This window comes from Cyprinus carpio, chromosome A16, assembly GCF_018340385.1.
Source record: "Cyprinus carpio isolate SPL01 chromosome A16, ASM1834038v1, whole genome shotgun sequence".
NCBI lineage: Eukaryota > Metazoa > Chordata > Actinopteri > Cypriniformes > Cyprinidae > Cyprinus > Cyprinus carpio.
In genome coordinates, this window is record NC_056587.1 from 2,173,459 (window position 1) to 2,187,717 (window position 14,259).

General features: G+C 37.3%; 1 protein-coding gene across 2 annotated transcripts in view; it reads left to right on the forward strand.

The window, feature by feature from the left end:
* ulk4 (unc-51 like kinase 4) overlaps positions 1 to 14,259 on the forward strand; it is a 187,157-nt gene that overhangs the window by 169,654 nt on the left and 3,244 nt on the right. For both annotated transcript variants that reach the window (XM_042771992.1, XM_042771993.1), the window contains exon 36: positions 12,634 to 12,717. In XM_042771992.1, the coding sequence (XP_042627926.1) occupies positions 12,634 to 12,717 (84 nt within the window). The remainder of the gene's footprint in view (positions 1 to 12,633; positions 12,718 to 14,259) is intronic.

Here is a 14,259-nt window from a genome sequence, read left to right on the forward strand (position 1 = left end):
TTGGTTTAGTGAGTTTCAGAAGTGGTCTGTATGCTGGAATTAGCATAACAGAGATGTGATCCGAGTACTCAAATTGGGGGCGGGGTACAGCCTTGTACGTGTTCTTTTCTGTTGTGTAAACAATGTCCAGTGTGTTTTTTCCCCTTGTTGCAAAGTTCACATGTTGGTAGAACTTTGGCAAAACTGTCTTTAAGTTTGCATGGTTGAAGTCACCGGCTATTGTGAAAAAGCCGTAGGGGTTATTTGTTTGTTGTTCGCTAATGGCGCTGTACAGCTCGCGAAGCGCGTCTTTCGCGTTAGCACACGGGGGATGTAAACTGCGACAATAACAATGGCCGTGAAATCCCGCGGCAGATAGAACGGTCGACACTTCACAAACATAAACTCCACCAGTGATAAGCAGTGTTTTGTCACTACCACAGCATTATTACACCACTCTTTGTTGACGTACACACACAATCCACCTCCCCAAGACTTACCAGACAGTTCTTTGTCCCTGTCAGAAAAGTTGTCGTTTAGCCATGTTTCAGTGAAAACAAACCCAACAATCCCTTGTCTCATGCTGTGTAGACCGACTGATTTGAATTAAGTCCAGTTTATTTTCCAGAGAGCGAACGTTTGAGAGCATGATTGATGGAATTGCTGGTCTTAGTTCGTGTGCCTCCATGCTTGCCGCGCTTCTGTCCCCTCTCACACCGCTGGCGCCGCTGTTTTGTGTGGGTAAGGTCGCGGTCTCGGGGTTCGGCTTCAGCAGCAGACAGAGGCCTCTTAGCTTCTCAGTAGTCTCCGGCGAAAGCTGTTGTTTGTACACACTGCTGATTTCCAAAAGGTTCTGTCGATCGTAGATGTGTTTCCATGTGTTTACCTGATGATTTTGCGGTAAGGTGAGACTGTTCAAAGATGAGGAAACAAGATTAACAGACATAAAAATACAGCTTTTGGGACCCGGAGTAGCCGCTGCGTCTTCCCGCGCCGCCACCTTGGTTTCATGAAACCTAACATGTAGTGTCACCTGGCCAAGTCCCACATAGACAGGAAAAGACAGACTGACTGATATATAATAGCAACAACCATAGGTGGTTTTGTTGTTATATGTTGTTTAGGAATGGGTTCATCTGAATGAATGCAGCATTGAATGAATGCAACAATGGGCTGGCAATATCAGAGAAAACACTAGGAAGTTGCGAAAAAATATATTAGTCTAAAATGTCTGTCTCGCCCAAAGTAATAAGTACATATTTTCACAGATATAACTTGACCATATGCATATGCATTTTTATCCTAATACTATAGTCATCTCAAACAAAAGCTTATCTGATGCCAGTGACCTGATTCCACTAACTTTGGTAAATCCAAATTCGATCATTTCCTCAAAAGTGCTTATAATATCAACCTGGTACCTTGTAAACAAAACAAAGTGCTTTTCAAGTTTTGTGTGCAATGTGCATTAGATGGCTATTGAAAGTAATGTGGGCGGTGTGTAGATGTGACATCTGAGGCTGAGACTACCTGTTAAATTGGGTAAGGAGGCTAATCTACTGTACTTAAACTCTACAATCTGTCTTCTCTACAAAATTTTCTCTTTGAATTTGTCAAATTGAATTTGGATTGACCTAGATTCGGAACATTCTTATTTTTAAGGCTCTAACACAGTTCCAGTAGTTCACACCAGTTCCATTAAGAGTTGCAAGACTCCAAATTAATGGCACATTCTACACACATCCTTTCGATCATCACTCTTTCCTTACACTTCCCGGACCATACAGCGAGACAGGTAGATGCTCTGCTGTCTTTAGAACATCCAGTAGGATGAAAGAGTGATGAACCGAAGCCGGTTTGACGTAAACCAGTGCAAGCATGAATTATTCAATCAGACAAGCTTGTGAGTGACGGTTGGTTGTTTTATGAATCCGCCTGCTTTCACCACCTATGCAAAAAGCTTTATATTTATGCAAATTAATTTACATTGTTCTCCATTTTTTTGCGGCGTGACAGAGAGCACTTATTCACACGCGAGTGGGCAAGTGACAAAGGCTTTCAATTAAAGCAAGAAAAATCAAGCTCACTCATCCATCTCTCACCCCGACAATCAACAAAGGCCTTCTAATTAGTATTCATTAATTGCAGTGTTGTAAAATCTATGCATGCTCATTTTTATCAAGCCATCAAAGACCTCACTAATTGCCTCTATAATATCATAAATAGATCCAGCACACCATGAAGGGGTTTTCAAAGAACAGTACAAAGGGTAAAGAGGAAGAGGGCTCCATTTCATGCCCAGGCCACTCAAAACACTGGTTCAGAATGGGAACAGTATGTTCTGAGGGACCAGAGTGCAGTGCATGCTTTTCATGAGTCAGCAAAGACCATGGCTCATCAGCATATTATGTGGATGGGTAATGTTAAAACAAGCTAATGAACAAAAGTTAGGGCCAATAGATTGCAATAGGTTCCAAGACTAATTAAAATGAGAGCTTTGTGGCTTAATTTCCTTAGAGTCAAAATTGACAGTTCATACACGTTCACATTTAAAAATGGAATCATTGCAAGCAAGCAAAAACAGTTTCATTTGGTAGATGTTAGCACAATACGTTCTTCAAGTGAAGTCAGTTATAAAGCTTATATTTCTGCCTTTTATTTTTATTTATTTTTTTTTTACAAGGTTTCTCTTAAGGATCTTGAAACATGCAGGTTAACATTGAAATAACATCAAGCTTTCCCATTCTCTCCGGTGTTTCTGTACAAGCACAGCATTCAGTCTAAGACATCAACAGGTCTAGAAATGTCATCTAGTTCATTAAATGTCATGAAGCCAACAGAACCCAACTACAGTCAGAGATACAGAGCTCAATGTTTCAAGATTTACTGCTCTTTTACAACCAGTGGGAATTAAAACACTAAAACTCTTCCCATACCATTTTTGCTGATTATATTTCAAATCTTTTGGCTTATTCTGGACAGCTAATACTTATCTAAGTGAACATATTTGGCCTTAGAGAGGAAACAGAGTGAGAATATTATAGGGACGGGACTCTTTTGACATGGGCCAGTAAGCAGCCACTTATCAATTCCCTAGCAACAATAGAATTCCTTAGAAACAGCATAGCAATTCCATGGCATCATGTTGGTAAGTTTTCTACAAGTGAAGAGCATTTTTTGCATTTTCTTCATAAATTGCACATGCCATGTCTTATTATGATGCCGTGTTTATTTTTCTCTTGCCCTAACCTCATCTGCTGGGTTTTTATACCTGAAAAAGTCAGACTAGAGAAAATAAACTTTATTTAATTGAAGGTAGCCTTGGAGACATGATTTCTTCTATAGTTCTATGCTCTGTGGTTTCACAGAATAATTTCTGATGTCAGAAAGAGAGAGAGGCTGTGAAAGGGAAAGGTTTAGAAAAACAAGGTTGTTGAACTCTTTGTTCTGAACCACTCCGTGTTTAATTGAAGTCAGAACAACTTTGGAACTTTTCTTTGGAACTTACTTTGACACTTGTTCTCAACTCATGTTCTGCTAGATAAATAGATGTAAGTGTAATACATTGTGATTGTAATGGAAAATACACAACAAGTGCCGAAAAGTACCATGATATGGACATTGTACTGTGGTAAAACACATATGGCAATACCATTCTTGCAGGCATGGATTTTCTTTGAAGTACCTTGTAAATAACATTGTGCATGAATATGGTAATCATTCAGTACCGTAGTGTATATCGAAGTATACAGTGTAATAGCTTCACCATGGAAATAAAGAACCTGCACATTACAAACCAGAAGAAAACACAGTTTGAATCAAGGCCGTAACCATGTCTTGAACATTGGGGGGCACCAACGTATAAGTTCGATAAATATATATACACACACACACACACACTGCCGTTCAAAATTTTGGAATCAGTACGTTTTTTTAATGCTTTTTAAATATGTTTCTTTCATCAAGGCTGCATTTATTTGATCAAAAATACAGAAAAAACAAAAACAAAATTGTGAAATATGCTGCATTTATTTGATCAAAAATACAGAAAAAACAAAAACAAAATTGTGAAATATTATTGCAATTTAAAATAACAGTTTTATATTTTAATATACTTTAAAATATAATTTATTCCTGTGAACCAAAGCTGAATTTTCAGCATTATTACTCCAATCTTCCTTCAGAATTCAATCTAATATGCTGATTTATAAGCAATGTTGGAAACATTTTTGATGCTTCTTATTGTTTGGGACCTATGATACTTTTTTCATGATTCATTGGTAAATAAAAAGTTAAAAGGAACAGTGTTTATTCAAAATAGAAATTTTGTGTTACAATATACATTACTATTCAAAAGTTAAGGGTCAATACTACTTTTATCCAGCAAGATGTGTTAAATGGATAAAAAGTGATAGTAAAGACATATATTGTTAGAAAAGATTACTATTCTGAATAAATGCTATTCTTTTTATCCTTTTATTCATCAAATAATCAAAATAAAAAAGTAGAAGTATCATCACAGGTTCCAAAAAAAAAAAATTAAGCAGTACAACAGTTTCAACACTGTAATTAAATCAGCATATTGGAATGATTTCTAAAGGATCATGTGACACTGAAGACTGGAGTAGCCTATTGATGCTGAAAATTCAGCACTGCATCACAGAAATAAATTACATTTTAAGCTATATTAAAATAGGAAACCATGTTTAATATTTCACAGTATTAATGTTTTTTTTTCTGTATTTTTGATCAAATAAATACAGCCTTGATGAGCATAAGAGACTCCAGTAAAAATCATTAAAAACTAACTGATTTTGAACGACAGTGCATAAAAAGCTATATTAATGCAGCACTTGTCGCATGCACACACACACCACTCGCACACAAATCACAGCAGAGAAACTCGTGTGTATGGCCCGCTGCACTGCGACTTTTATTAATAAAATAGCTTTGATACTGGATCGCTCTTCTTGTTTTTTTTTTACAGTCTATGGGATTGCTACATTATATTACTCAACAACGAGGAGGTTAAATCACAGTTTTTAACCAACTAAGCTCACAGCTTCATTTTTGTTGAAAGAGATGCACAGATGCAGGTAATTCACAAACACAACTTTCATCTCTCTCTCTCTCTCCCTCCCTCTCTCTCTCTCTCTCTCTCTCTCTCTCTCTCAAAATTTCCATATTTTTTACGTAAAAAAAAGTGGACTAATATTAAATGATTTGCAACTTCCACATCTTACCTCGATGTCTTATTTCAAAAGGTTTCAATGTTAAACTCACGCTTCGCTCTGGAAATCTTGCTCTGCTTCTGTGAATGGTAAAACCCGTAAAACCCTGGTCATCTCAGTTATTGTGACATTGACGAGCGCTGTTAGACCGCAGAGGCAGAGCAGGCTGAAGATAACTTTTGAAGGTTTTTGTCATCCTAACAAGAGCGCTGTGTAAAGGAGTGCAGCAGATCACTGCAAGAATTTCAAATATTAGGGGGGACAGTTTGGCCACTTTTAATTATTGGTGGGGGAGTTGTCCCCCTTAGTGTCTATGGTGGTTACGGCCCTGGTTTGAATTATATTCAGCATTCTTTTTTTTTCTGATTTAAGAGTTTTTGAGTTTCAAGATGTGCTTCCTGTCTCACAGCACTGCCATACATTCAGAATGTTCTTTTAGCAGAGGATACCCATTCTGCTTACCCACGCATTATTCAAAATTGCCTCAAACTGTTTATCTTCTCATAGTCACTGATATTTTTTTGTCAGGTCTGATGAGAGGTGTTTTCTGAAGACAATGTGCACAAGTGAATTAAAGCTCATCTCTTCATTTTACATGATTATTCAGCCAATGATGAAAGTGTGTGTGTGGAGGGCACGTGTTTGTGAGTTGTGGATTGATTGGGTTCATCTCCACATCCTCTCATCTTGTCCTCTTAACAGAATGGTGGGTCGTGCACTTGAGCGAGCGAGTGTAAGGAACATTGGATTCTCCCTTAAGACCCCATCTGAGAATCTGTTATACTAATATGCTAATAGGCATGTTAATTCACTTGGTAATTACAAGGACTTGGGTTTATTGTTCCATGTCAGCCTTTGAAGTGAGGAATCTAGGAAACTGCTTGCATATTAAATGTGCAACAGAGCTTGTTTAGGTTCAGAGGATGTGATGTTTTCTTATCAATGTTAAAAAAATCTATCTCTGTCAGAAGGATCATCCTAAGTTCAGGGTTGGTAGCGACTAAATCATGTTAAAGTGTGTTTCTCAATGACTGTATATGTCTATTGGCTCAGAGTTGAACAGATGTTGAGCAGCAGGCTTGCTAGGTTCATCTAGATACACTTTTGCAGTTTTTCCATTAGTTAGGTTGTTCTTAGAGATGTTGCTACAGTTATTCTATGGATTAAGGCCATCTCAGTTGCTTCTGTCCCTTCTTGTTATCCCACACTGACTCAATGATGTTGATATCAGAGCTCTGTGGAGGCTGTACCATCTGTTGTAGGACTTTGTGTTCGTACAAAAATAATTAATTCATATTTCCCATTGGTACACCAAAGAAGAGGAAAGAAGTAACCATCTTAAGAAAAATGTGAAATCTAATGTCTACATTTTGCAAACTTTTGACTTGCATTTTTCCCACTGTAGTTAACACTTTATGAGGCACACCCTCAAAATCATCTGTTAGAGACGAGAAACATTACAGTTTTTAGCATATTAGGCATTAAAAAGATTAAATGTAAATGTGTGCATAATGAACGTAGTTACCTGGATTTCTTGGAAGCCTTTCAAGGGAAACATTAGATTTTTGTGAATTTTATGTTTTTAAATGATTAGCTTATGATTTTATAAAGTACTCATTAATTCTTCAGTTAAAACCGGTGTATTATTTGAACTGTAAAGCTATTTAAATAATGCAATAATTGCTATCATTTTAAGGTCGGTGTTGTTTTGCCATTGCAGCTAAGTTGTAAAACTGCATATTTTTACAGAAAAAAAGTAGTGATTTTTCAACATTTTCACAAATCATGTTAACATGCATATTGCTCATTTCTTGTGGTTAAGTTTTGAAACAAGGAGCAATTTAATGTGTACAAATTAGCACCATTAATTTGCATTGTAAGCGTAACTTTGAGGGTGAAATGGAAATTAATTATTGTGGAAATTACCTTTTATGTCACAGAAGTTGTCAGTTGAGCTTAAATTGTACTTCTTTAAATTAATTTAAACTTAATTGCTTTTATTTCATGCTGCAAATGGCTGTCAGACTGAACACCCCTTTAGACCAGACTGACTGTTGTCTGCATCTGATGACAGCCATAAAAATCTAAAGTGACTGAAGCCATCAGTAGAGTTCAGCTCTCACACATGCAAATAATGTTTGATTCACTTCCACCGTCTCTCTTCGTCTCGTTATGTTTTTCCACTGTCCTTGTCTCGATTATTCATTCTCATTCTTTCACTCTATATATCTTGTCAGCTTTCATTGTTCATGTCACCATTCATTGTTCTTTGCATCCAAGCTGCAAGATTCTGTGTCCAACTCTGAGGTATAAAGGCCAACATAACATCTTGCATTGAGTCAGACTGCTCTGGGCATGTTGGGCACATTGAGCTGCTAAGAAATGATTTCAGCAGCTATATAAAGCAGCTTTTTCTAGTTGGTTGTTCCAAAACATTCTCCTCATCCGCTGTCTAGTGGACATTTGAGGGCTTTCCAGGGAGAGCATGTTTGTGAATCATCTGGCTTCTTTCAAATGAATTCCTGGAAAGGGGAATACATTTTCTCAGTTTCCGGCTGGCCTATACTATGTTAAAAAAAAAAAAAAAAAAGTTTAAGCATAATAAAGGCTCGAAGGTAATGCTATAAAGAAGGAATATTAAGAGTCAAGAAGAAACGCCTTAATAATATTGTACCTGATTTATTTATGTAATTTTATTTTTTTATTAAGCATCGTATTTGATGCATCAGGTTTTTATGGTTCACGTTGTCTGATATAGAAGAACATGGAGCCTAAACAACTATTTATTTATTCAGAGAACCAAACTGGGCAAAATATGCAATTTGGTGTAGTTGCTGATATTTATATGGCCATAAAGCAAGATGAAATTCTGATAGCTTATAATGTAAATCAGTGAGGTTTTTATAACACTATAGTCAAGTCACGCTTAGTACTATAGTGCTTTATTCAGTACAGATAAACAGCTTTAGAAAAGCAGTTTCTTTCTTCTGACGAACCTTAAAGAAGATATTTTGGAGAATGTGGTTAAGTAAACAGCTGCAGAAAAAAATACAATGTAAGTCAATGGGGACCAGAAACTCTTTAATTATCCACATTCTTCAAAATGTCTTCTTTTGTGTTCAGCAGAAGAAATAAATGACAGAATTTTAATTTTTAGGTGAAATATCCCTTAAGAGTCTTCCACAGCCCTACTAAGCAAGCCAGTGTTCATCTCCATTATATGCAGTTCTCCAAAAGGCAGCAATGACATTTTGCAGCTTGTGTGAGTTCAATGTTGATTCAGTTCAGGACAATACCAGTGTTGATGTTGCGAGTTGTAAATCAGCTGTAAAGCAGCTTTACAGAAGACGGTAGTACCATTATCCAGCTTTATTTAGTTCAAGTTTTGTTCTAATCTGATGGTGTCAGTCAGTGCTGTCATATCGATCAAAGCAGACTACTTACATAAAATGCATATAAATATCAGTTGCCACTATGTATCTCCCAATATATAATGCAATGCGATATAATGATGATTACTTGATGTGTGATAGTTGATGCTCACATTTTAACATGATTTAAACATGATTTTTCTAAAAAAAAAATAATAATAATTGGATAATCAAGTTGTTGCAGTTTGCTGTTGTGTTTTGCCCAGTTGTTTTGAAAGAAAAGGGAGCATTTTCTGAACGTGCCATCACAATCTGTGGGCTCCTTGCTTAGATGTGGCTCAGCATGAAAGAGTGTGTAAGACAAACACAGAATAAGACAATCTGTTTGGGAACTTCGGTGTAGTGTCTGAACACGATAGTCTCAGTTTCAGCTATATGTGCTTCTAGGTGATTTGGTTTTGAGTTTTAACACGATAGTCTCAGTTTCAGATTTCATCTGCCAATGGTGGATGAATTGATCAATTTTGTCTCTCATACTTTTCATATTAGTTGTTACGTGTTTAGACCATTAAAACCACCAGTATGCCATTTAGCAATATTCACCACATTAAGTTTTGGGGGGGTGGAAAGTGAGATTAACTTCTGTAATTTATGCTCTCATTTGGCACTTGATAAATTAGACCTAAGTCTAGCTAATCTAGAAAAAGTAGTTTTAAAGCTTCATTGAAGCTTTTTAAGGGCACTACATAGTTTCTTATATAAATATCACCTTACATAAGAAATCAGAGCAGTATTTGTCTTGCACAAAACAATTTGTATTTAAATTAGGATGACAGTCTCAAACCCCTTTCACACTGCATGTTGGTCCTGTAAAATTGCCGGAGTGCTTTCTGTGTGAACGCAAACATGTCCCTGGATTAATTCCGGGATCAATCCCGGGTTGGGGACCTAGTAACATTGCCGGGATCAGTCCTGGAACGAGCTCTGTGTGTGAACTAAAGCCAGAACCAGTGCTGTAAAGGGTGTGTCGTAGTGATGACGCACTATATCGTGCGACTCTTTTACCGGGTGTTTTGAAGGCAGATCAACGTTCACGACGAAAAAATATGTGCAAACTGGAATGAAGCAGAAATCAGGGAGCTCCTCACTATCTGCGCTGAAGCGGAGATCGTTCTCCAGCTTAGAGAAATAGTGCATCACATTACACTTCACATCGTAATGTCACATGTCTTTACGGGATCCTTATGGGATGTGTGAACGCACACACAGATTCCGGAAAATCACTGGCAGTGTGAATGAACCAAAATCAAACGATCCCGGAATAAATCATGGAACACATTATCCGTGTATTTTCCGGAATCTCTGTGTGAAAGTGGTTTCTGTTGAACACAAATTTACACACATAATGAATGAAAACACCCTGATTTATTTAACTGAACTGAAAATATAATGATTAATGGATAAATGAAAGACTTAGTTCACACAAAAATAAAAATTCTGGAATCATGTACTCACTCTCATCTCATATCAAACTCATAAGAACACAAATGAAGACATTTTTAATGAAATGAGATTTCTGTCCTTCCACTGTAACTAAAACTTTGATTTCTTCAAAAAGTTTAGACATTGTGGAAATAATTTATATGTCAAGCATTTGAATCCAAGTCTTCCAAGATCCAAGATCACTTTATATTAGTGGTGTCAGTCAATAAAAAAACAAAACAAAAAAACTAATAAATTATTTTTCTGAAGTTAATTGCGATTAATGTTTATAATCTATTTATTTTATAAACATTATAAAACAAGTTTTTAAATAAAAAAAAATTGCAATAATTTCACATTCAATCTTCAAATTAATGTAGAAACAACATTAAGACAGTATATTTTTAATATTTGTTTGACTTCTTACTGAAGGCGAGTATCACTGATACCAATACTACTGAAATTTTTATTTATCCTAATATTTAACCATTGACTAGCCATTAAACGGTACAGTATAATTGACAGCTATCAATTTGAACATGTATTAGACTTTAAAAAATAACAATTTTCAATTTTAGAAAAACAATTAACTTAAAACAATCATTACGTAAACCCATTATAATGGCATATTTAGCTACTTGTGCACCCTTCAGCAAGTAGGAAATATACAGAAATTTAATAAAGTTATCAAACACTAAATTTTACATTAAATATAGATGAATCCTAAAACCTACAAAAGTTTTTGATTTCGAGTCTCGGGCAAGCAAGGCACCAACCCCCAACTGCTCCCCGGGCGCCGCACCATAAATGGCTGCCCACTGCTCCGGGTGTGTGTTCACGGTGTGTGTGTGTTCACTGCTGTGTGTGTGCACACTTTGGATGGGTTAAATGCAGAGCACAAATTCTGAGTATGGGTCACCATACTTGGCTGTATGTCATGTCACTATCACTTTACTTTCACTTTTTAGAGGAGGGAGAGCAATTTTGAAAACCACTGCATTTCAGAGACATGTTCTTAAATCTGACTCATATATAACAAATACTTACAGTAGCTTTAATTGCCTTTTTGGTAACTTCAGGACTTCAGGACAACATAACTATGACATTGCATGCTCGTCGTTTAATTTGCACGTAAATATGGTACAGCGCTTTAATATATTACAGCGTGTCACTGCAGTTGAATAGCATGCAATTGAAGAGCATGTGCTAAAAGCACAGTACAATGGCTGACAGGACAGGAAAATTAGCTTTTACTGACATATGGCCTGACATCATCTCATCTGACTGCTGTTCACTGTTGAGGGAGAGGCTCAGTTAAGATGGTGCATATGCAAAATAGTGAGTGGAACAATAGAGATGTAGCATTTTGTCATGTGACACCACTAAACTGGAAAAGCAGCTTGTTACTGAGAGGAATTTTGAAAACAGCTGAACTACTGTCATGCAAGTTAGCAATGTTGCTACATTTCTGTTTACACCTCAACACAGCCTTCGATCAGCCTTAGATTTGTCCATGGTTTGCATTTTGAAAGACATTATTTTCCTTCTGGACCATCAGTGAACATTTGAAACTTTTGTAATAGTTGCGTATGAGTCCCTCAGTTGTCAGATCTCAGAATCATACAGTCATTGTTGGAAAGGGTTCAAATACACAAATAAAGAATTTGTGGGACCTGAAGGATTTTTCTGAAGAACAGTTGGCAGTTTAACTGTTCAGGACAAACAAGGGACTCAAGAACAACTATCATTTAATTAAAAAAAAAAAAAAAAAAAACAGATGTGGATCATCCAGGTAACAACATAGTATTAAGAATCAAGCATGTAAACTTTTGAACAGGGTAATTTTTATAAATTCAACTATTATTTTCTATTGTGAACTATATGTAAATGTCTTTTATGTCTTATTCAGGTCAGTAACATGCAGTTTGTATGATTCCTTTTATTTTGGTAAAATAATTCACATTTTGCAGATAGCACAAGGTGTATATAAAATTTTGACCACAGCTGTATGTTGTTGTATTCAACATGTTTTTATGGTCTTGCGATTTTCATCATGTCTGTTATTAGTTACTTTCATCACATATATTTTTTTCATATCAAAAGATGGCAGGTAGATTTGTAGGAGTATGAGTTATGAGGGAAAAAATGACAAACGGCCTTCCTGATTTCACAGTCTGCCACCGAGGGGAGCAGGATTCACCGAGAGCTCTTAAAAAGATGAAGAGTCTGTCCTGTGCTGTTCATCAGAGGGGGCTTTCACTGACCCTCATTCACTCAGATGAAGCATCTCATCTGTGAGACGCCATCGAGATGACATTGTAATGGGCTCTGTCACGCTGAAGTGCAGAGAGCTACTAATTCTAAAAACAGACACGTCAAATCAGCGGCAAAGTACTCGGGTGTCGTTCGGGTTACCATTCATGCTATTTTCAGCCTGTTATGATAGAGCCGAACTCGTGGAGCGCGTTAAAGGGACTAAATAGGTTTCACGCTGCTTCTGGTTGACATCGTATGAGAGTGTCGTCTCTGAGCCTGTTTCCTAAGGTACATTTTATCTTCTTCTCGTACAGATGAGTGCGGTTGGCAGCTCCTGTTGGGGTTCTTCGGAAGGACAGATCCTGTCACGTGCTGCAGAAACTGGCGCTGCCTACTAGGTGAGTTAATCGACAGGCTCCTCATCCAGCACCACATGGGCCCCCAGTCGAGTCTCTTATGGCGCTTTTGCATTGCATGGTATGGCACAGTACGGCTTGGTACGGTTCACTTTTGGGGGGTTTTCCACTGGGTACAGTACCTGGGTACTTTTTTTAGTACCACCTTGGTTGAGGTTCCAAGTGAACCGTACTGTTACCAAAACGTGACGTGTAAACTCTGCTGATCACGGATTGGCCGAAGAGAATCATCACTACCTGCGCCACTGAACTTGTGACACAAACACAACAGAACCGCTAGATTTAAATCAGCACAGCCAGCGAAGGATAACACAACTGTTTTGAACGAGCACACCTTTTTTTAACAACCAAAAAGTTTTGTTGTCTGTTGAGGAAGTACAGACGTTCCTCTCATTGATAGCAGAGGAGCAGATCCAGCAAGAGCTTGATGGGGCGAAACGGAATTAAAACGTTTTTTTTAGGAGTCGTGGCAGTAGAGGCGGCACAGCTATAACAACATGTAAATAATCCCGCCCACTCTAAAGCTATACTAAACTGCAGTGCAAATGCGAACTGTGCCGTGGCGAGCTGTACCGTACCGTACTGAGCCGTGCCGAGCCCAGTCGTACCACGCAGTGGAAAAGCACCATTAGTGTGACCCTTATCTTTGATCCATTCATGTCGGAGCTTCCTTGAGCTCAGGACTCACCCACAGATTGATACAGGCCTATTGTGGCTGTCTGTGGGGGCAAGACCCCCCTCCCCTTCCCTCTGCTGAAATGAGAAGAATCCCTTTGAAATTGCCCAGCCAAGCTTGGGAGGCAAAGCTTCAGCAATATTGGGTTCCTGCCAAAGCAGAGATGAATTATTGAAAACAGTGCATAACTGAATGATGACATCACAAAAATGCTTTCCACTCTAGAAAGCCCTTTGAAAAAAGTTAAATATTTGAACTTAAAAGAGTATTCCACGTACAATTTAAGCTCAATTAACAGTGTTGGTAACTACAAAAAAATTATTTCCAATTTTTTTATAGCACTTTTCAAAACACACATAAAAAAATCAGGCAGCTGATTTTTGCTATATAGTATACAGGGTCACACTTTATTTTAAGGTCCAGTTCTCACTATTAACTAACTACTAACTATGACTTTTGCCTCAATAAACTCCTACTTTGCTGCTTATTAATAGTTAATAAGTTAGTAGTTAAGTTTAGGTAAGGGATTAGGGATGTAGAATATGGTCATGCAGAATATGTGCTTAATATGCAAGCTAATAAGCAATTAGTTAATAGTTACTATGTGAGTGCACTCGATACAGCTTAATCTGGGTAAAGCTCAAAGTATACTTTAGTTTTGATGCAAACGTTTTGTGAATGCATACAGCCGAACAGGTCTGTGCCATTTCTTTTCAGAAGTTGACAGAAAAAAAAAATGTTATTTAAAGTAGTTTTGGTGGTGGTGGGGGTTGTTTGTTTTATTTCATTTATTTATTTATTGTGGTAATCATTTGTGGTCATTTTTGATGTCATTTTGTGGTTAGTTT